Genomic DNA, 21,709 nt, shown 5'->3' with positions numbered 1-21,709 from the left:
AGAACACACGTCCACGCCAAAACCCGCACACACACCCTCGCGGGAACACGACTCATGACAACCCAGAGGTGAAAACTTCAGTGGGTGAACGGACACGCACGTGTCCACCGCACACGCGCACGTCCCTCGGCCGCAAGCAGAAACAAGGCGTCCGCACCCACTGCCCGAGGACGGACCCCAAACACACGACGCCCAGGGAGGGGACCAGACGCGAGGGGCCACGCGGGGTGTGAGTCCGCGTGTGTGAAACGTCTAGAACGGGTTCATCCGGGGACAGGAAGGGGGCTCGTGGGGGCCGGGGCTGGGGAGGGGGGTGGGGGGTGACCGCGGGTGGGGATGTGCTTTCTTTTGGGGAGAGGGAATGTTCTGGAATTAGGCACCGGTGATGGTAACACAACACGGTGAACGCCCCTGAACCACAGACTGTGAAAATGTGCGATTTCCCATGGGTGAGTTACTACCGAATAAGACGTAAAAACGAGAAGCTGCCACCAGGACCCCCATGACCCCCGTTCGCGGGATTCGGGAACGACCCTCTCCTGCACGGCCACGCGGCCACTCCACGAGGGCAGCCAAGGCACGCGCCCTCACCTTTTCGGGGTCCCGCTCACTGTCTCCGTCCTCGTCGTCGCCTCGCTCCTCTCTCCGGGGCTCCTCGCCCCCTCCCTCAGGGGCAGCGGTGACGGCGTTTGCTCCAGGGTCTCCCTGCAGGAAGCCGGGCAGCAGCGCTCGAGGAGCCGACTGGCACCCGGGACAGGGTGTCCTCTGCGCCCCCAGCCCCGCATCCCGGCCCGGCCTCCCTCAGCACACGGGGCATCCGGTCGGCACCGAAGCGCACGGCCGCCAGAGGGGAGAGGCGGCCCGGCCCGGCCGAGGGGCTGCAGGCTGGGACGGGGGCCGTTCCTACAGCCACCGGCTGGGCCGGCCCCAACCTCGCCGGTCTGTGCGCCCACACAACCTTGGGGCGGACAGCCCGGACGTGCACCCGTGTGTCCAGTGGAGGACCGGGTGGGGCCGGCACAGGGCACCAGGCTCTTACCGGGGCCGGGGCCGGGGCCGGGGCCGCGGCGGGCAGCGGGGTGGTGGACAGCCAAAAATCGAAGTCCTCGCCCTGGAACCACAGGAAGACGCGCCTTCGGTGAAGCAGCAACGCAGGCTCCAGAGGAGCACGGGCGGCGCCGCCCTGACCGGACGCGGCCGCTCTGGCTCCACAGGGACCCGCGCGCGGGGAGACCGGGCGGCACCTCCCGCCCTACCGGCGCCACGGCGGGCAGCCCCGGACGGCCGCCCACCGGCACGACCCCCAGGCCTGCCCCGCCGTGGCCACGCGGGCCGGCGTGGGGCGATGTGGCGTTCAGCGTGGGGGGCTGCGGGGTCCCTGCACCCGGCTGCCCACGCCCACCTCCTTCTCCTCCTTCCTCTTCTCCTTCTTCTCTCGCTCTTTCTCTCTGTGCTTCTTCTCTTTCTTCCTGGGCTTTTTGATCTTCTTCTCCACGACAGGGACATCCTCCTTTTCGGGGGACTTGGTAGTCTCGGCGTTTCTGTGTTTCTGGACGGGCAGCCTCTCGCTGTCGGCCAGGGGCCTGGGGGCAGGCGGGTGCATCACAGCGAGCACTTGATGGGGACACAGGAAACAGGACGGCCCGGCTCCGCCCCCGTGCTTACCTGTCCAGGTCGACGTCCAGGGCCCTGTAAGGGTCGTTGGGGTCTTTGTCGTCCTCGTCGCTGGGGAGAGCGTTCTGAGGGGAGAGAGAAAGTGCATCCAGTCCGTCCGGCCCCCGCCCCCACGGGCACTCCGTAGGCAAGAGGTCGGGATGCCAGGGGCCCCCCGAGAACGCCAGTGACGGGAAGGCCCGCCCGAGCGTGGCCCCGGGAGCGGCGGTGGTGCCCGCGGGACACCAGCCCGTGGAGGGAACCCGCTCCCCGCCCGTCGTGGCCCCAGCGGGCCAACCTCAGGCATCTCCTCGGTGACGATGTCCACCCGCTGCGCCGGGGCGATGTCCTCGTCGCTCTCTGTGTGCAGCGAGCTGTGGCGCCGCGGCTTGCCCCTCTTGTCCTTGTCCTTCTTCTTCCTCCGCCTCCTGTCCTTCTCCAGCCTCTGCCGGTGCTCCCTCTCCTCCTGCAGCTTCACGTACTGGTCCGACACGGGCATCCCTGCAGGCGTGCGCCCCACGGTGCTCAGCGCCGCCCTGGCCCCGAGAGCCACGTGCGGGAGGGTGGCCCCTGGGGGCTCAGCAGGGCGAGCGGCCCACGGCCCACCGTGGTCTGCGCTAAAAGGGGGCGAGGGAGCTCACAGGGGCTGCCACCGTGGCTGCCCGGGAGCAGGCAGAGGCTTTCCGAGCGCGGACGTGCGGGTGCGTGGCGGCGGGGGTGGGGGTGGCGGTGGGGGCGCGGCAGGGTCCAGGGAGAAACGAGGCGGCGCCAGCATGGAGAGGCTGGGGCCCTTGGCGTGTACCCCCCACTCACCCTCCGATCTGGAACCTACTCCAGCCAAGGATGCAGGAGGGGGCAGGTCCGGGGCTGGTAAGGCTGGCCCTTGGCAGCATCCGGGACCCAGACTCGGGCCCCCACCCCCTCGCTCATGGGTTCCCGGGGCTCACACCGCCTGTGCAAATACTTGCCTGGCACTTTCAGGGGCACCGAGAGGTCTATCTGCACCACGGGGATATGTTCCACTCCGGGCATGTCCTGGTACCGCTGGAGAAGCAAGCAGTGAGCGTTACCGGGCAGGACGCATGGACAGACGGAGACGCCTGAGGTGGGGCCACGGCCCAGGATGACACACGCACGCAGCCGGCGGTGTGCGGGACCCCTGCAAATGCGACGGGGCATCCTGGGGAGCACAGCCCCCTAAGACTGGGGAACGGTCCGTCAGCACCAACAGGCACAGGGCCGAGGCACAGCTTTCTGTCTGGGTCACCTACTCCGAGTTAGAAAAGTAATGCAGCCCGAACCCCCTGCGAGCGCTAAAATCAAAGTCAGACACCACAGGAGCTGGTGAGGGTGCACGCCAGGTGTGGGCCACCTCGGCCCCTCAGAAAGCTGAGCGGAGCCACGAGGTGACCTGGCAATCCCCAGAGGAGGGCAATGGAGCACCCATATGGAGCCGCGTCTACCGGGGGGAGCCCAGCAGGGGGAGGACACGGAGGAAGGCAGCAGGCACCACCTGGATTAAGATCTAGAACATTCTAGTCATGTGGAATACCCCACATCCACACCTGCTCCCAGGTCTTGGTGTTCAGACCCACCTGGCAGTTGGGCCACGTGGACCTACTGTGACAACCAAACACTGGCCTGGAGCTGGGGGCCCCTGGTGTCCTCCCGAGAGCGGATGGGGGCGCTGTGGGGCTCAGGGGTAGGGGAGTGTCTCTCAAGGACGACTTGGGGCCAGCCTCACCTTTTGGGGAGATGGGGAACTTTTGATGTAGAAAGGGTTGTTAGCCTGTTCCTGCTTCCGGGCTTCTCGACGCTGCAGGGACAGGATTCGAAGTGCAAGTCAGTGAATGCACGTGGAACAGACCCTCCCTTCCAGGCACGGACTGCGTCCATGTTCCAGGCCCCAGGCGGGCCCGGAATGCCCCAGTACTTTACTGGTGGCCCTTGACCAATAGGGAGACCGCAGCAGGAACAAGTGGGGGGACAGCAAGAGCTCAGAAATGACCCCAGGATGTGGAGATGGCCTTCTGTTTCAAGGATGTGAGCTCAGAGAGGTTGGGTGAGCTGTCTGAGGTCGCTCAGTCACAAAGAAGAGCTGAGCTGGGAGTCAGATCACACTGCCTGAAGGCTCAGCCTGCAGATGGGCAGGAGGAGAGCAGGACAGGCCACGAGGGGACCCCTTATTTCAGGACGATAAGGCATGGCGTGGTGGGGAGCTGAGGGGATGCAGTATCTCTGGACTTTTCTGAGCTGTCTGAATGCTGCATGTTGTTATAAAACCTTCCACCGGAGGGGCGCCTGCAGGGCTCAGTGCGTTGAGCATCTGACTTTGGCTCAGCTCACAATCTCACAATTCATGAGTTCGAGCCCCGTGTCAGGCTCTGTGCTGACAGCTCAGAGCCTGGAACCTGTTTCAGATTCTATGTCTCTCTTTCTGCCCCTCCCCCACTCACGCTGTCCCGGTCTCTCTCTCCCAGGTAGATGATAAACATTAAGAAAAAGCATTTTTTTTTTTAACGTTTATTTATTTTTGGGACAGAGAGAAAGAGACAGAGCATGAACGGGGGAGGGGCAGAGAGCGAGGGAGACACAGAATCGGAAGCAGGCGCCAGGCTCTGAGACGTCAGCCCAGAGCCCGACACGGGGCTCGAACTCACGGACCGCGAGATCATGACCTGGCTGAAGTCGGACGCTTAACCGACTGAGCCACCCAGGCGCCCCAAGAAAAAACATTTTTTAAAGTAAAATAAAATCTTCCAAGGGCGCGGCCTGGGTGGCTCAGTCGGTTAAGCGTCCAACTTCGGTTCAGCTCACGATATCACGGTCCGGGAGTTCGAGCCCTACGTCGGGCTCTGGGCTGACAGCTCAGAGCCTGGAGCTGCGTCAGAGTCTGTGCCTCCCTTTCCCTCTGCCCTCCCCCGCTCGTGCACATGAGCACATGCACTCTCTCTCTCTCTACCCCCAAGATAACCATTAAAAAAATTTTTTTTAAATAAAAGACAATAAAACCCTCCACCCGGAAAACACGAGTGAAACCCCCTGCCTGCCAAACCAGGCCCTATGACTCTCTCTGAGGAGCTCAGGCCTTAAGAGAAACCGCTTCTCATTTGCACAAAACCCAACCCAGACCTCCCAGGTTGGCTCAGTGCTCCCCTGAGGGTACTGGGACAAAGCTCAGATCGGACAGGACAGGAACATGCTCAGCCACCTGGGGGCTCAGGGTCCAGGGTCTGCCCTGAGCGAGGCCGTCCGCCCCGGAGGCCCCAGTGGGAACGAAGCCCGGCCTGCCCGCACCCGGTGCTCACCCGGGCCAGCTCCTCCTCCTCTGCCTCCGGCTGCCGCTGCTTGGCATGGCGCTGCTCCTCGTCGTGGAAGATGGCCTTGGGCTTCTCGTCCTCAGACTCGCTGTCCGAGGGCGGCTCGTTGATCCAAGCGTCCAGGTCCAGGCTGTAAGATGCAGGGAGGTCACGAGGCAGCTCCAGCCCGAGTGCCGGCCTCGCACGCTCATGGGGCAGATGAGACGGGGATACAACAGCTAGGCCGCCACTTGAGATCCCGGCTGCCCAGTGAGAGTCTCGGGGCCCCTCGTGACCCTCCTCGTGTTCTGGGGACCCCGTGCCGGCTCGTCATACCCGGTATCTGTAGGCAAGGGCTGCCCCGTCTACTTCCGGGGGGCGGCAGCTGGGACAGGGACACCAGTCAAGACCCCACTGTGGTTCTTTCACTGCTCTTCCTGCCATCCTGGCCCATGTCCTCTGACGGGCCGCGCAGCTCACCCTTCAGGAACTGGAACCTTCTTCTGCGCCTTGGGAGCCACTGGGTTCAGCTCTCCAGCAAAGAGGGCACTCACTTCTTCTGCTACCGGCACGTCCTTGGCCTGAAGCTTCTGGATGTGCTTGACCAGCTGCAAGACGCAGGACGCCTGAGGAGACCACAGGGGAGCCACAGTTTGGTCACGGAGGGCTGGCCCTGTAGGCCACTTAGCACCCTAATGCATTGCCCAGCCCAGGAGAGTGGCTGCCTCTCGTCTGACCCTACTGAGAACGTCTAGAAGGCACCGAGAGCAGCACAAGAGTGGGCTCGGTTAAGTGTCCAGTTTCAGCTCAGGCCCTGATCTCAAGGCTGGTGAGTTCAAGCCCCACATCGGGCTATCTGCTGTCAACATAGAGCCTGCTTTACATCCTCTGTCCCCTCTCTCTCTGCGCCCCTCTGCTGTGCGCATGCGCTCTCTCAAAACAAATAAACGTTAAGAAAATATACACGTGTGTCCGTATATACCAGAGGCACCGAGAGAAGCCACGGGCCACACAGAAGCACCCGGGGAGGAAGATACCGGCCCTGGCCGCCGTGTCAGTCTGCAGGAGACAAGGACTGAAACGGGCCCCCAAACAAGACGGAGTCACAAGCAGAGACAGCACTGTCCTCCGAGACCCCAACAACCCGAAACGGCAACTTCTAGGAGGCACCGGGCGCCGCCGTGCTGCCCGTCCTCTGCGGACTCCGACCTGGGACTCGGCTCGAGTGCAGCTCCCAGCCTGACGCAGGGCTCGAGGCCGGGACACTGAACGCTTCTGTGAGGTCTGGATAACTGAGAGCCCTCCGCTGCCCCCGGGGCACCAGAAACGGCCCCTCCCCGCCCCCCCCGAGCTCCCTCCCACCCGCCTGCTGTATGCAGCACGTGCCAGACCAGTCTCCCCGCAGCAAGCAGCCCGGTCCCCGGCCACCCGCCACCCCACCCAGGAACCTGCTGCCAGCCGGCTTGATTCCGATACTTCCCTTGCAGGCCGGCCCCTCCCACTCGTTCTCTCTCTCACGACCTGCCCCCTTCTCGCTGCACTCCACCTGCGGAGGACCCGCCGGGGGGGGGGGGGGGGCGGGGGGCCGGAACCCGCCCACATCCCCGGGGCCGGGAGGGGGCCCCGGAAAGCAGGTTTCTCCCAAGATGCCCTCTGGGAAAGGCGAAGCCGGCCGCAAACGAGAGACAGGGCTCTTCCGGAGGCAGACCCCCGAGAAACGCTCACCCGCTCCTGGACCTCCAGGTCCGCGCTCTGCACAAACTGGGGCAGCCGCTCCACCACGAGCCGGGTGACGTCCTGGGCCGCCTCTGGCTCCGCCGCCTGCTCCCGCTGCTGCAGGACGGACGCGTAGAGCTTGACCACGTTCTGCACGTACACGGCCTGGATGTGGCCGGGTAGGGTAGTGACTTTAGGCCGCAGCATGGCCTCGAGGGTCTGCTGGGGCTCCTGCAGGTGCCTGCGGACAAGAAGGGCCTGATGAGCAGGCCGCCCGCCACAGGGGTCACGTGGGCGCTCCCCCACCCCCAGGCACCAGGCCAGACGGACAGGACTCTAGGGAAGAAGCCACAGCAACGACGGGACGATGACGGAGTAGCAGCACGAGAAAAAAAAACAAAAAACAACACCAACGGAAAGACCACAAAACCAGCTCGACAGCATCGTCGTAGCGACAGAACATCTGCGGCTGCGACGGGCAGGGAGAAGAGGACACTGGGGAGAAACCCCGTCACCCCGGGCCACGCCGTGACCGGCTCCTCGCTGGGGCTCGTGGTCGGAAATGTGCACTTAACGCCGCGCTGTCCCCAGAGACGGCGGCCCAGGAAGGGGGCCCTGGGGCAGCCGCCAGGGAACCGGCGACGCGGGTGACCGGCACGCCTCTCCCTGGGGAGCGCACTCACTCGGAGAACTCCCCGCAGATCCAGGCGGCTGCGTAGAGCACCTCGCAGATGCCGTTGCGCTGGGTGCTGCTGGCCACCAGGTGGGCGCTGTCGAGCAGCGCGGACATCTGCGACACGGCGAACTTGCGGATGGCCTTCACGCGGATGGCCACGTCCAGCATCTGCGCGGCGATGAGGTGGCCGTGGCGGGTGCCTTCCAGCCGGGTCAGCTCCACCAGGACGCTGATGTACCTGCAGGAGGGAGCCCTTGAGGAGCGCGCCCCGTGCCGGCACCCGCCCCCCGGGGCTGTGGGGCACGGACCACTGGAAGTTGGTGATGTGCTGATAGTTGCACTGGCTGCAGATGTCGATGATCTTGGTGAGCAGCTCGTCGCGGTAGGTCGTGCCCTCGGCCTTGTCCACGTGGCTCATCAGCTTTTTGACGATCTCCACCAGGTTCTTCTTGGACACCTGGGGGGAGGGGGGGGAGCCGGTGAGGGAGAAGCCCGGGGACGCGTGCGGGGAGCGGGGAGCACAGGCCGGGGCGGGGCACACACCATTCCGTACAGGAGGTCGAGGGCCCGCAGGCGGATGGACTCGTCCTTGTCGTCCAGACACTGCAGGACGAGGTCCTTGTGGGCCTGCACGGACTTGGGGTGCGTCCTGAGGATCTTGGACATGGCCAGCAGGCCCAGGTATTTCACTGCGGAGACGGCGAGACCCCGTTAGCACGGACGCGCCTTCACAGCCCTCGGGGCCTGTGCGGAGACAGCGACGACGTGGACGCCGCCAGGACGGGCCGCACGCTGGCCCCCGGGTGTCCTCAACAGTGGGCGCTGCAGGCCAGGTGACCTCCCGCATGCGGGGCGCCACTGTCTCCCCCTGAGCAACCCACACACGGGGTCGCCGAAGCAGGGCAGTGAAGCGCGGGCCTCCACGGGCCAGGTCCCAACAGAGCCTGTTTCTGTAAAAGCCTCGCGTGAGCACGTGGCCCGTGGTCACGACGGTGGGGGCGACGGGGCCCTGCCTGGCCCTTCGCGGGACAGGTCCGGCAGCCCCTGCTGCAAACAGATCTGGACTGAAAACGTGGAGCCAGTGCTCCCGGGCCCTCAGAAGCCCCTGACGCTCCGGTCCGGGCTCCGGGGCGCGTGACAGGCCAGAAGCCCTGATGGAGCATGTCTACAGAACACGCAGGCACACGAGCAAGGCCAACGGGGGAGCTGGCCGCCCTGGACGGTCCCGGGGAGGCCTCAGGCAGGAGACATCAGTGTGGCTCCGGGCCTCACCCTGCAGCTCTCCTCTGACCCCCCGACTGCGTCTCCCCAGCAGCCCCCTTAGCTCCACGCTGGAACTGGGGCTCGGGGACCTCGCCCGGGTCGCACCTCCCCAGGCGCGTGGGCACACGACCCACAGTCTCAAACTCCGCCAGCTGAACGCGGGAGGGGCCGTCACCACTGAGTCACACACTGAGACGGTGGTGCACGAGGGCAGCGGGCAGGGGCTGCGGCCAAGCGGAGAAAGACTGGCTTCTTTAAAACGCTGCCGAAGCCCGCGGCACCCCGTGCACACTAGGGGGCACAGCGAAGAGTCCCAGCGCCTGTGCTCGTGCGGGATCGAGAGCCCCAGCGCCACACAGGCTCCGGGCGCAGGTACAGAGAGGAACTCACAGTTCTGGTCGGAGTCTTCTATCAATATCCTCAATTTCTGGACACAGAGCTGCAGAGGAGAAGGCGACAGTGGTCACGCCTCTGAGACAACAGTGAATCCTGTGACCCCAGGCCTGCCGCGCGCCCTGGTCCGGCTCACAGGTTCCTGGGACCAGGAGGGGCAGGGGGACACCCGGCCCTGCTCCCCGCGGCAGGAGGGCGGCCTGTGGGCTCCAACAGGGACATAGTTTGGGGACCGCCCACGTACACACTCCAGGGGCACGAACGTGTGTTCCCCTTGCTCCCTTGTCAACTCCATAGACGTGCGCCGCACAGGGCCTGGCGCAGGGCACGACGCGTCGTGATAGGGGGGTGGGGGGGCGTACCTGGATGCTGGCGCTGTGGTTCGGCATGCCGGAGGACAGGGAGATGAGCACTGAAACAGAAAACCTTGTCTCAGGGACTCGCCAGTCTTCGCCCCACGTCCTCTGGGGGCGTCGGTCGGGGCGCCACATAGCACGGGCACGCCTGGCACTCTCCCAGGACAGGCCGGCTTGAGACCGCGTTTGGAACCTGGCTCCGGGGCTCTCGCCGCCCTCGCCGGCAGGGGGCTCGTGTCCCGGAGCTGTCTGTGCAGACACGAGGTTTGTGCCGAGGACCTGCTCCCCTCCTGGGGTCTGGGGTCTCCGCCCGAGCCCGGCAGAGGCGCCTGCTGACCGACCCCCGGTGAGAACCTGAGCGCTGGGTCTCTGTGGCCAAGAACACAGAGAGCCCCGAGCCAGGCACCCCCGTCCAGGGAAATTTCCAGAGCCTGCTCCACCCCCACCTGAGACCCACGACCCTGCAACGTGCCAGGCCCGCCTTGGCCTACTCCTCCCAGATCTCCTGCCCATCACCAAGGATAGCTCTGATCCTGCCACACCTCGGTTTCTCCCATCGACCCCTCCAGACACAGAGAAACCTCTCCACGTTCTGCGTTTGCTGCCTCTGGGCGCCAGCCTGCCCCAATGCCCACCCACCCGCCCTCTCTTTCTACTAGTGTCACTGAGCCTCTGAACACCCATGGCCCACAAAGTTCCAATCACAAAGTGTGGACCCCGGGCCAGCCTCCTGTGATGAATTTCAGGCTGTCCACGGGGCTGTGAGGAAGGACCAGAAGGCTGCCTTCCCAAAAGCTTGGGCCAGATAATCAGGCAGAGAGCAGGTGAACCCATGGGCCACTACATCCAGGAACAAGTGACCCAGACGGCAAACTAGGACACGGCCAGCCGGCCTGGGGGCAACGACTCTGGCTCCGCCAAACAGCAGGTGGAGGGGCAGACGCACCCCCCCAGCACTCTGTGTGGCCCGCAGCCGGACTCAAACCAGGGAAGCGCCTTCCGATCCCGCCCTGTGAAACCTTCCCGTGGTAGGTTCTGTGCTCGAGAGTTCACGGGGGACGGCACGAGGCCGGAGCCTCGCTCTAGAATACTCAGGAAGGAGAGTCTTGCTGGCAGGGGAGGTGCGTGGCCGAGGGCGGCAGGACACGGCACTGGAGGCCGGAGGCGGGCAGGGGCCCTGGGCGCATGTGTCCCATGGCCGGTTGTGGCCCCCGGGGGTCCCGATGGGGGAGGGCGGGCCCCTCACCTGCGATGACGGTGTTCACGCACTCGTACAGAAGAGACATGGCAGATGTGCTGGCGGAGGAAGAGCAGAGGGTGAGGACTGGGAGGCCCGAGGCGGAGGCAGGCCTGGCGGCCCCGCACGCTCCCGTCGCCTGGGTCCGCGGCAGTCCCCGGGGGACACTAGCCTCCCTTTCTAACCGCCGGCGGTGACCTCTGATGTCCCCAGAACCCGTTTTGTGATGTCCGTGAGGGAATGCCACCTGCCCTAAATGTCTCTCCGGACCTGCCCCGCCTCAGGGGCCCACACACAGGTGGGCACAGCACAGACGTCCGTGGCCCCAGTGCTACCCCTGGGGGCATCCAGTACGGCCCAGGGTGACACCCAAGGGCAGGCACCAGGTGCGTCTACTCCACTCTGACATCCTCCGAGGTGACGCTCTTGATCCCGAGTCACCTAAACCTGACAGCATGGCCGCCACCTGTCCCAGAGAACAGGGGCCAGCAGCCCGTCCCCACCACAGTCACGAGACTCATGGCTTCCCGTTAATCCCCTCTGAAGACCACAGAGCCGCACCACATGCAAAGATGCCTGTTGTTTAAAACCAAAGATGCTCTGAGCCCAAGGCCTCACGCAGGGCACGTGGCGCTAGGTCTGATATGGCCACGAAACCCCCGTTCCTCCCGCTGCCCATCCTCCCAGGTCCCCTGGAGAGCAGATCTCTGGTGCCATCCGCCACTCAGCGTCCGTGCTTTAAGCGCAGGCACCCAGAGTGGAGTGGGAGCTCTTGCAACATTCTGGAACTGGCCAGAGACCCAGCCAGACGGCCAGGGCCTACTGGCGAGCTAGGGGTCTTCCTTCCTTTTGTTTTCACTGGTGCTGTTTCCAAAACGGATTCACAGCCCCCAGGGTCCCGGGAGGGCCGGCATGAGCCTCGGTGGCACAGCTCATGGTCCGGAGCCAAGTCCCATGGCGTGTGTTTGCTTCTTGCCACCAGGACTCTCCCCGGGTCCCCCCGAGGGCCCAGAGGGGGCACGGGGCTGCGTGCGGCAGACGAGGTCACGTGGGGGTCGAGGGCTCACCTGTGGATCAGGTTGGTGAGAGGCTCGATCAGCTTCTTGCCCAACCTTGGCTCCAAGGGGGTCAGAGCACCAAACTAGGGACGACAGAAGCCGGGGGGGGGGGGAGGGGGTCACTCGTGGCAGGAACAGAACCGTGCGGACTCCGACCCGCACCCACACGCCCAGGGGACTCCTAGGACACGCCGGGGCCATTTTGTGTGGGAGGAAGGGAAGGTCAGGAGGGATACTTGCCAGTTTGATAATCTTGATGAGGACCCAGTTGTTGGTTGAGGAGGTCATCAGCTTGAAGAACAGGGGGGCAAGGGAAAGGTAGTTTTTGGGGTTACGCCTGGCCAGTTCACAGATGACGTTGACTGCGGCCGACTGGACCCCTGTGAAATAAGGGGGTGTCCCATCAGCAAGGGAGTCCCTCTGCAGCAGTTAAGAGTCTCAACAACACGGGGAGGTACAGCCTTCTCGAGGAGGGGCGTCCTCCTCAGGCTGGTCCCCCCAAGTGCAGGGAGCCCTGCTCTGTGCCTGGCACACTGCCCATCACCTGTGGGCCGGGTTGAAGTACCAGTCACGTCAGGGCTAGGCTCCTAGCGGCCAAGGCCAAGGCAACAGACACGGCCCGTCGCCTGAGTCTGTGGGCTGCTCCCCTGCAGGTCCCAAGGAACTCCGGGCTCAGGACACCCACCACGCCTGCCGCCTCACTCCTACTTTCCTAACAAAACTTTCCAAGGCCTGTGATTCTCCTGAAGACAAGGCAGGCTCTCCCGAGAGACAAGCTGGGACCTGCCTTGTGTCACAGAAGCCACCTGACACTGCTCAGCCTGGGGAGTCCTCAACGAAGGAAGGATTTGTAGAGGACAAGTAGGCACGAGCCCCGTGGTGGGGACTGGGGCCAAGACACCGGCATCAAGTCATGAGCGCTAAGGTGTGACCAGACAGCGGGCACTCCCCAGTGTGGGGACGGCGGGGGTCTACTGAGAGGCTGGAAAAAGGGCAGCCCAGCGGCAAGGGGACACCCAGCACTCAGAGCTCGGCGCCTAAACCCCACACCAACAAACGGGGCCAGGCTCCTTGGAGAAATGGCGGGTTCCAGGCCAGAGCGCGGGAAGCAGGTGCCAGAAGGGAAGGAGGCGCTGTCTGGAGAGATCCCAGGACGCGAGACCGGGACCTAGTGCCCCTTCAACGCTTTCCCTGCAGCATCCTGCACCAGGGGCTCACAGATGCCACGGAGCCCTGCGCCCCCAGCCACCCCCTCACCAATCGACAAACCGGGATCGGGGTCCTCCAGCTTCTCCTTCAGGCGGGGGAACGCGGGGCGTAGGGACTCGGGGTACTTCAGGAACACCTTGTACATGATCAGGACAGCCTTCTTCCGAATGTACGGCTTGGTGTGCGACATCTGCAGGGATAGAGGTCCGGTCAGCCTCCCCGCCACACCGCTACTCTCCCGGCGCCGGCCCTGCTCACCTCCCCCGCTGCCCCTGTCGCCCTCCCCGCAGCCACCCAGCTCACCTGTCCTGCTCACCTGTCCTGCATCTGCCCGAGTCTCCCCTCCATCACCCGAAGGAAAGCCCTCTCTCCAGCTCATCTGGTTTCTGGCCTCCAAACCAGGCCTGCTCACCTGCTCCACTGCCCCCAGCCCAGGGGTCACAGGATAGTGTCGTGGACAGAACTGAAACCTGCTTCCCTGTGCCTGTGACCCCAGGTCCACCCTCCGGAGGCTGAGACCCTTGTCATACACTGGCTGGAACCCGATGAGGGACAGACAGATGGACGGGGCCCTGAACTGGAAAGCAAGCCTCTGCCTCACGAGCCTCCAGCTGCCGAGGCCCGTTCCCACAGCAGGGTGCCAGGGTCCCCTCCACACGTGACCGTCTCGGACTCTTGTCCTTTCGGGACTCTGCTCTGGCCAGAAAGGCCTCCTGCCTCCGATGCGCATGGGCCCTGGGGACCTTGCCCCGAGAGAGCTCCCAGCCCCACGACCCAGCACCGTCTGGGCCGGAAGGGCAGAACTCTTGCTCCGGCTCTCGAGAGCCACCAGGGACACGATGTGAACGAGTGGGCGGGGGCGAGTGTGGGCAAAGTCAGTTACGACCGGGCCAGCTGCATGGGGCAGGGCCGAGGCACACCGGCCCCCGTTCTAGAAGCTGCTGGCACACACAGTCTGAGACCACAGGCTGAGACTGATCCATCCACACGGCAAACAGGCTGACCTGGATGGACGGACCTGTCCGGGGGCGGAACGCAGCCGCCCTTCTGCTCTGCCCAGATAAAACCGGATGGGAAAAGGCCTCCCAATTAGCTGAAGATTCCGGTGTACGGCTGGTGCCCCTGAGGACCACGATTTCTAAGAGGACATCTGCGTTTTAGAAAGATGCTCTGACAGCCTAGAGAGGAGCCCTGGGTGGGGTCCTGGCCCTTCAGGTGACCGAACCACCGGAAGTCAAGTTGTGGCCAGAGGGAAACACAGCATCAGGGACGGAGCCGGAAGAACCACGCTAACCACGTGCAGGGCCTGCTGCCACAACCGCCACGGCCACCACCGGGCAGGGAGGCGGTAAGTGGCAGGGACGCGCCGGGGGACGTGGGCACTCGCCCCGGGCCCTGGGCAGGGCTAGTGAAAGAAGGTGACGAAGGGATGTGAGGGTGGAGACAGCCGGAGCCCGGGGCCCCACCGGTGAGGGGGTGGGGGACACGGCAACCCGGTGCCCCGTCTCTTCCGGGGGAACCCGGCCCACTCCCACGTGCCCGAGTGTCCCTGGTGTGACGGTTAGCCTCCATTTTCCAGGCACCTGGACGGACCAAGTCACGTCACGGGGCAAAGGCCAAGGGGGGTCGGGTACTCTCGCAAACTCACCAGTGTCATGATGTCGTTGGCCAAGTCTCTGGCAAGATCTGGGGTAACAAAACAGGACAGGCCAGTCAGTGCAACGCCAGTGTCGTACTGGCTGGGGCTGCTCAGGTCCTAGAAAGGGAAGGAGGAGGGTCAGCGGGCAGGTGCCACCCGGGCATCACGGGCTCCCGGCCCGCAGTCTGGGGCTGTGCCTGTCTGAGGAGTAGCGAGCAGCAGCCCATTCTGGGACTGTCCCCGAAGAGCTGGGACGGTGGGAGAGCCGTCCCCGCCCCGCTGGGCACAGAGGCCCACGGCGGGCACCGCCCTCCGCACAGACACAGCCTGGCGTCCCAGGGCCGTGACCACAGGTGGGGCCGAGCCTGTACCAGTGCCTGGCTCGCGAACTGCCTGCCTGTTTGTGATCCCCGACGTGAGGGGAAGGCACATCCGGCGGCGGGGGTCCCCAGACCAGAACCAGGGGCCACTCCTCCGGCCCCGTCCAAAGGCACGGCACCTACGGCCCAAGGCTCATGTTTTGGGCGGGCAGCCGCCAGAGGCCTCTGGTTACACAGCGCAGAAGGGCCCGGCCTCCACGCCAGGGAAGCATCGTCTGTGCCAGAAACCTGCCCTGGGGATGCTTTCCTAAGGAACCCCCCAAACACCATCTATACGTGGTAAAAACAGACTGAGAGGCATTTTAGGAGTTGACCTTCCAGACTGTGGGGACAACCTGAAGAGGCGAACTTCGGAAACCCACTCCAGCGCAGGCTGATGGGACGGAACCAAGGGGGAGCCCAGGCCCTGGACGGCCAGGCTCCTTCTTTAGCGAGACTTACGCGGGGCTTTTCAGAGACAGAAGTTTCTGGGGAGGACGCCTGCGTCACTATTAAGTGGGAGGAGCCCCAGCCGAGGGGACGGGGGTGGGGCCGGTCTGCGGAAGCCGTGTTTCAGAAGTCACGGGTTTATTTAAATGACACACGTGGGGGCTCAGTCGGTTCAACGTCCAACTCTTCATTTCGGCCCAGGTTGTGATCTCACGGGCCCCATGTCGGGCTCTGTGCTGACAGCAGAGACCCAAGCGACCCGCCTCTAGCACACGTCCACGCGGAGACGTCTGAACGGAGGCCCTTACAAAGGGGTGGGTGGGGGCACGGCTGCGCCCTGGCACTGGACCAGAGACTGTTCTCGCCGGGCGGGCGGGCTGGTGCCTGGGGGTCCAAGCAGCCGGAGGGCCCCCCCCCCACTCCCGGTAGGCTCCCCCAGTGGCCGCTCCCGGCCGGGCTTGCCCCTCGAGGCCCTGTGGCGTCCACTTCCGCCATACAACCTGACCACCGCTACCTCCTCACGACCATGGGCTCGCGCGCTCAGACCAGTGGCCTGGCCCACGCCAAGCGCCCACACACACCCCGGCCAGGAGCCCGGCCCGGGTCACCAGGTGCCCCCGCGAGGGCGACCGCAACTCACGGGGTCCGGCCCGCAAACCCCACCGCCGGTGAGCTCTGCCTCTCCCTGACACACCCTCGCTACTGCACAAAAGATGCTCGAAGCTCTGCGGCCGAGGAAGAAAGTTACCACTCGGTGATCTTCGAGACTAAGACACAAAAACTTACACGCGACTGAGATGTGTACGCAGCGTGACTAAAAGGGCCCCGGGCAGGGAGGCCCCCGCAGGCAGGGCGTGCAGCCCCGAGGAGCACTCCCAGAGGGACAGGGGCCTGAGACAGCCCTCCAACTCCCAGAGGCCCCCCCCCACCACCACCACCGCCGGGGCAGGGAAGGGGGACGTCTGGCAACCTCCAGCCTCGCCACTGCCCGAGGGCAGGGAGACAGCCCGCCACACCACTCCTGGGCGTCTCCTGCCGATGCCGTGGCCACGTTCACGAGCCACGGGCTTGCGAAGGGGGTCACGACAGCAAGAGCTCGTGGGCCTCGCTGCTTTCGACTCGCCGCTCGTTCGGAGCAGCAGAAAAGCCAGCGTGGAGGATACTACGGGGACAGGGTAACTCGAGGGCACTCGGTGAGGGCCAAGGACGGCCTACCTTGCGGATCTGGTTCGTCGTCAGCATGATGACGTCGGTCCCCTCGTGAAAGCACTGGGAAGCAGCGAGGTAGCCGATCCGCTGTGAGTCAGACACAGGGTGTCACACACGAGGCAGGGGCCAGGCGCCCTGGGGAGAAGCCCCCAGGCCGCCCCCCAAGCTCTGTGCCAAGCAGCCCCCTGGTCAGGCAGTGACAGCCTGCAGCTGGCCGCGGGAACACTGGTGGGTGGGTGCCACAAAGTCATTCGAGGAGGAGGAGGAGGAGGAGGAGGAGGAAACTGCTCCTGAGTTCCAGACCCGGCCTTTGAAATGCAAGTTCTCATAAGGTCCGCCAGACCAGCCGGTCCTCTCCCCAGCATGTGTCCTGACAGCCTCCTGGGCAGCCAGGAGCTCCCTTTACGATCGAATCCATAAGTCATCACAAGCACTGGGTTTTCTTAGCACTCGGGTCCCTCTGCCAGGCTGACGCAGACACCGTCACACTGGCACACGGACGAGATGCTCTCGTACACGTGCAGAGCGCCTCCCGATTTTGGCAACACAACATTTTGTTTCTTCACCGAGAGTAACCGGTAGGCAGGATGACGGTGTCCTTCAGAGGGAGCGCGGGGCTGACCCAGGCAGTGACCCTTAGGCGGGCGCGAGGCCCCGGGGACCTGGAAGTGGTCTCTGCTGCCCGGCTGGTGAGACCCCAGGAAAACTACGGAGTGCCCTCAACTGGGCCACACAGACGGCCGATCGTTTTTCAGAATATTTACGAGTTATGATATCGAGTGAGGAGGCAGCGCTCCAGATCCCTCACAAGCAGGACCCCTGCGAGGTGAAGGAAAACGCTCAGAAAGGACCACGAGGCCCTGGGGCCAGGTGACAAGTGGTGGCCTCTGTGCAAGACCGTCGGTGCTTTCTTGTTTTTTGGACAGTTACACATTTATCTTTCCTGGCGTCAAAAAACATAGGGCGCCAGGGTGGCTCAGTCAGTTGAGCATCTGACTTCAACTGAGGTCATGATCTCACGGTTCGTGGGTTTGAGCCCCGCATCTGGCTGGCTGCTGTCAGCTCAGAGCCTGCTTCGGATCCACTGCCCCCCCGCCCCCGTCCCTCCCCCGTGCACACGCTTTCTCTCAAAAATAAACACTAAAGGGGCGCCTGGGTGGCGCAGTCGGTTAAGCGTCCGACTTCAGCCAGGTCACGATCTCGCGGTCCGTGAGTTCGAGCCCCGCGTCGGGCTCTGGGCCGATGGCTCGGAGCCTGGAGCCTGTTTCCGATTCTGTGTCTCCCTCTCTCTCTGCCCCTCCCCCGTTCATGCTCTGTCTCTCTCTGTCCCAAAAATAAAATTAAAAACGTTGGAAAAAAAAAAAAAAATTTAAAAAAAATAAACACTAAAAATGAGATACACATACATAATCCTACAGACCCATCATTTCACTGACATTCCTCGAAGTTGAAAAAGGAAAGCACACAAATGGTGCTAACAAATAACGTGACAAACGTGAGCTGGTGATGTTTGAGGCGTGGAGGTTTGATTGGAACAGGCCGCTTGTGTCCCGCACTCTGTTTCTGCGTGGCGTGGCCCCCGGCCACCCTCACCCTCTGCCACCACGCGGTTCAGGTCTCAAAGCAAGCTCGCCCGCCTCACCTTGAACGTGAACTTGGAGGCGCTCATCACTTCTATGATGTTGAAGGCAGCCCAGCTGATGTCATAGCCCAACATCTGTAACTGTTGAAGAGACAGGCGCGCTGATTTTCACTCGCACGCCGAGGCTTGAGCCCCAACGTCCAACATCTGTCTCAGCTCCTACAGGACCGCCACACGCTTCCCGAACAGGTGGGCCTCTCCATGCACACACCCCGGGGCATTTCATTTCTCCTTCTGACGGGCTTGCCTTCCCATTGAAAACCACAGGACCACGTTAATCACAAACACAGGATGAAGGCCTGTGGTTGAAATACTAGCATCCAGGAGTACTGGTTAAAATTCCCCACACCCCCGAAGTGACGAGGCGCTCCTGGCAAGCCTTCCACCTCCCTTCTGACCAGCAGAGGGGCCAGAAGAGGGCGGCCTGGCCCAGGCCAGGCGGGGCCCGCCATGCCCCAAGCCCCAGGGTCGTCGCGGCGTGCCCTCCTTCAACTTTGTGCCAAGGCCGGCGCCTGGGGCTGACGGTGTCCATGTCTGGCAGGCGGGTAGAAGCGGACGGTGGACGGATAAACGGGTGGACAGAAGGACGGATGGAGGGATGGTGGAGTCTACAACCCGCCTGACGGCGTCGGGGTTGGGGGGGCACCGCCTGAGCAAACAGTCCGCGGTACTTACGTAGGTCAGCTTGCAGACCGCGTTGGCTTTTACTGCAATGTTGTCTTGCTTCAGCTCTTGCTTGATTTCATCAATGCACTGAGAGATATACTTTGCCTAAAAGGGAAGCAGACAGCGTTGGAAAATCCCAAGTGTCTAAAACAGTCAAGAAAGCAGGCAAACACAAGAGGCCGCCCGCCGTGTGATTCCGCTGGCGTGAAACACCCCGAGCAGGCACATCCACACGCACAGGAAGCAGGCTGGTGGGTGTCGGGGGCTGGGGAGGGGGGCTGGGGTGACACAGTGCCCTGAAGCTCACTGCGGTGACGGCTGCCCGACTCCTGAACGCACCAGCGAGGAACCGCGCGGGTGACTCGTACAGCACGCGAGCGTCTAATAGAGCTGGCACTTAAAGAAGCCGCTTCGGCAAGACGCCCGGGGGCCCCTCAGTCCTGAGAGGACAGGACGACGGCGAGAGCCGGACTCCCTGCCACGGAAGCAGGTGCCGCAACATGTTATTCCATTTTCGCAACTTGTGTGCACAGCTGACGTTTCCCTTCTCTTTCTTTTTAAGCAACGTCTGCACTCAACGTGGGGCTTAACTCACAGCCCCCAGACCAAGAATCCTATGCCCTCTTCTCATTGAGCCGTCCAGGCGCCCCCTAGCGGTGGTTTTCTGTGTCGCAGCGCTTTAAAAGTCAAAAAAGAACATCAACACAGAACAGCATTAAGGCACGGGGTCCTCTAGTTTTAACAGCTCGCACTGAGACTCGCACAAGGCCCGGAAGTAACCCCCAGGTCCCGCCGTCCACCCGCTGACGCGGGCTGCTCGACACCCAGCTCTCCCGTCCGGTCCTGCCCTGGCGGCAGCGAGCTCACCTGGGCGTCTCCGTGGCGCCCGCTGGCTTCTCTCAAGGGGCACCATGTCGGGGCTCGTGCCCGTGGTAGCACAGGGTCTGTGCCTTGCTCGGTCTCCCCCCCACACACGTAGGCCACCTCGTGTTTATCCGTTTGAAGGATGGACACTTGCAAACTGCCCACCTTTTCAACTCCAGGAGTCACGCCGCAGGGGTTGCGGGGACACGGTCTGAGGATTCCCTTGGGTTTCCTTGCTGATTCAGCACATCTACCACTCAAACGGGCTTGACCCGAAGCAGTGCCGACACATGAAGTCAAGAGCCACTGGCGTGCCCCTCTGGGGGGGGGGGGGAGGGGGGGCGCAAGGCTCCTTTCACCCCTGCCCCGAAGAGGCCTCAGAGAGGAGCCACGAAGCGAGCGGCCACCGCAGGGCTCGGAACGAGTTTGTCGGGTCAGTGCCCCAGCCCGCACGTGCCCAGCACTCCATGCAGCACGAGGAGCCTCCCGTCTGTTATGTTGCCAACAGCAACCACCGCTAGGATGTGCCCGGTTGGGCACCTGCCGGCAGGACTCAGTGGTCAGCCCCTGGATGCCATCCCCAGGGTGACCGCATCCCGAGAGACCAGGGTGGCAAGCCCGTGGCGGACTCCTGCTCCAAGTGTCCTGTATGCTGGCCGTGCACCCTGCGTTCCCGTCCCCCGAGGCCACACCCCGCTCGGCCCCGAGACGCTCCTCTGCCTGAAGCACAGGCTCCTGGGGACAGGAGCCATCGGAGCCCTCTCTCAGCCAGGGAAGAGTTCATGAATATTTTACGATCGAGAGTCGGTGCAATGGAGCAAGTGTCACTGTATCCTTCCAACAGGCTTCCAGTTACTAAATCCCACTTGGGAATCTTCACTTGCTGTCCCTGCACACAGATGGCCCTTCCTGCATCCTGGATCATGACCGTTAACCATGTAAAAGGGGAAAAAACAGGGGGCTGTCTGGCTGAATGGGTGGGGCATCCAACTCTTGATCCCAGGGTCGAGAGTTCAAGCCCCACACTGGGCGCGGAGCCTACTCTGAATGAATGAATGAACGAATGAATGAAATGGAAAGAACAGGCAGACAGTGACAAGTGTGGGGGGACTCACGCTTACGCACGGAAGACGGGGCCAGGTGATGGCCCGGCAGCGCTCCCAGGCGCGCCCTCAAGAACGGGGGGGGCTGACCGTGCAGTGGCAGGACTCGTGATGGCCCCTAAGCACAAACTCAAATGTTCTGCTGCTGCTGCTGACGCGTTTGCACACAGTCTAGGGACCTCCCCACCCCGGCTTTCGGGAGAGCCAGGCAGAGTCCACTTCTGCCGCCGTCCACGGAGCTCCCATCAGTCCCAGGCTCCCCCAGATGCGGCTTTAAAACTATCTGGAGACACAAAAGCACCGGGTAATGTCTCTCCTGGCTTTTATCTCGAGCACCCCACAGAGCAGCCAAGGCCTGGGGCTCCTGGCTTCCAGAACCAGAACACGGGGCAGCTGCCACTCAAGGAAGGAAATCCCAGGGGGCGGGGAACCGGTGGGGGGGCGATGGTGCCCACACGCTAACATAGAAACTCAGCCCAAATCCGAGGCTGACCCCAGAGCTAGGCATGCACGGCACGTTCCAGCTAAAGCAAAAAGACACGAACACACTGCACCCGCCCCCTGCCCACAGCGAGGAGGGCAGAGCTGGAGTCTCAGCCCAGACAACAAGCTAACTGCCCCTTAAAGTAACCCTGCCCCCCAATCAACACGCCTCAGAGAAAATAACACCGTCTGGAGCCTCCAAAAACGTATCAGTCGCAACGTCCAGGATTCGGTCTGAAGCTACGCAAAACAAGAAACAGGATAATGTTACCCGTACCCAAGAAAAAGAGACAATCCACGAACACTGGCCTGGAGGTAGCCCAAAGGATGGAATTAGCACACGAAGGCCGCAGCTTGGCCACTGTGACCGTGCTCTCAGGAAGCAGAAAAAAGGAGGCGCTCACAAAGAGGAGGAGGAGAACTCTCAGCAAACA

General features: G+C 63.4%; 1 protein-coding gene across 2 annotated transcripts in view; it reads right to left on the bottom strand.

Annotated features, from left to right (window-relative positions):
• Positions 1-21,709, bottom strand: part of AP3D1 (adaptor related protein complex 3 subunit delta 1) — a 37,482-nt gene that overhangs the window by 6,906 nt on the left and 8,867 nt on the right. For both annotated transcript variants that reach the window (XM_058728467.1, XM_058728466.1), the window contains exons 2-24: positions 18,835-18,930; positions 18,160-18,240; positions 16,524-16,604; positions 14,509-14,616; positions 12,921-13,050; positions 11,892-12,031; positions 11,661-11,734; positions 10,603-10,652; positions 9,363-9,412; positions 8,998-9,046; positions 7,888-8,033; positions 7,653-7,801; positions 7,352-7,582; positions 6,678-6,909; positions 5,433-5,578; positions 4,962-5,103; positions 3,398-3,469; positions 2,622-2,697; positions 1,952-2,154; positions 1,666-1,739; positions 1,403-1,583; positions 1,040-1,111; positions 592-705 (exon numbers count right to left, since the gene is read on the bottom strand). In XM_058728467.1, the coding sequence (XP_058584450.1) occupies positions 592-705; positions 1,040-1,111; positions 1,403-1,583; positions 1,666-1,739; positions 1,952-2,154; positions 2,622-2,697; positions 3,398-3,469; positions 4,962-5,103; positions 5,433-5,578; positions 6,678-6,909; positions 7,352-7,582; positions 7,653-7,801; positions 7,888-8,033; positions 8,998-9,046; positions 9,363-9,412; positions 10,603-10,652; positions 11,661-11,734; positions 11,892-12,031; positions 12,921-13,050; positions 14,509-14,616; positions 16,524-16,604; positions 18,160-18,240; positions 18,835-18,930 (2,697 nt within the window). The remainder of the gene's footprint in view (positions 1-591; positions 706-1,039; positions 1,112-1,402; positions 1,584-1,665; positions 1,740-1,951; positions 2,155-2,621; positions 2,698-3,397; positions 3,470-4,961; positions 5,104-5,432; positions 5,579-6,677; positions 6,910-7,351; positions 7,583-7,652; positions 7,802-7,887; positions 8,034-8,997; positions 9,047-9,362; positions 9,413-10,602; positions 10,653-11,660; positions 11,735-11,891; positions 12,032-12,920; positions 13,051-14,508; positions 14,617-16,523; positions 16,605-18,159; positions 18,241-18,834; positions 18,931-21,709) is intronic.

Source organism: Neofelis nebulosa, chromosome 4 (assembly GCF_028018385.1).
Source record: "Neofelis nebulosa isolate mNeoNeb1 chromosome 4, mNeoNeb1.pri, whole genome shotgun sequence".
NCBI classification, from domain to species: domain Eukaryota; kingdom Metazoa; phylum Chordata; class Mammalia; order Carnivora; family Felidae; genus Neofelis; species Neofelis nebulosa.
Note: the sequence above shows the minus strand (reverse complement) of the source record. Positions and strands in the feature narration are given on the sequence as shown.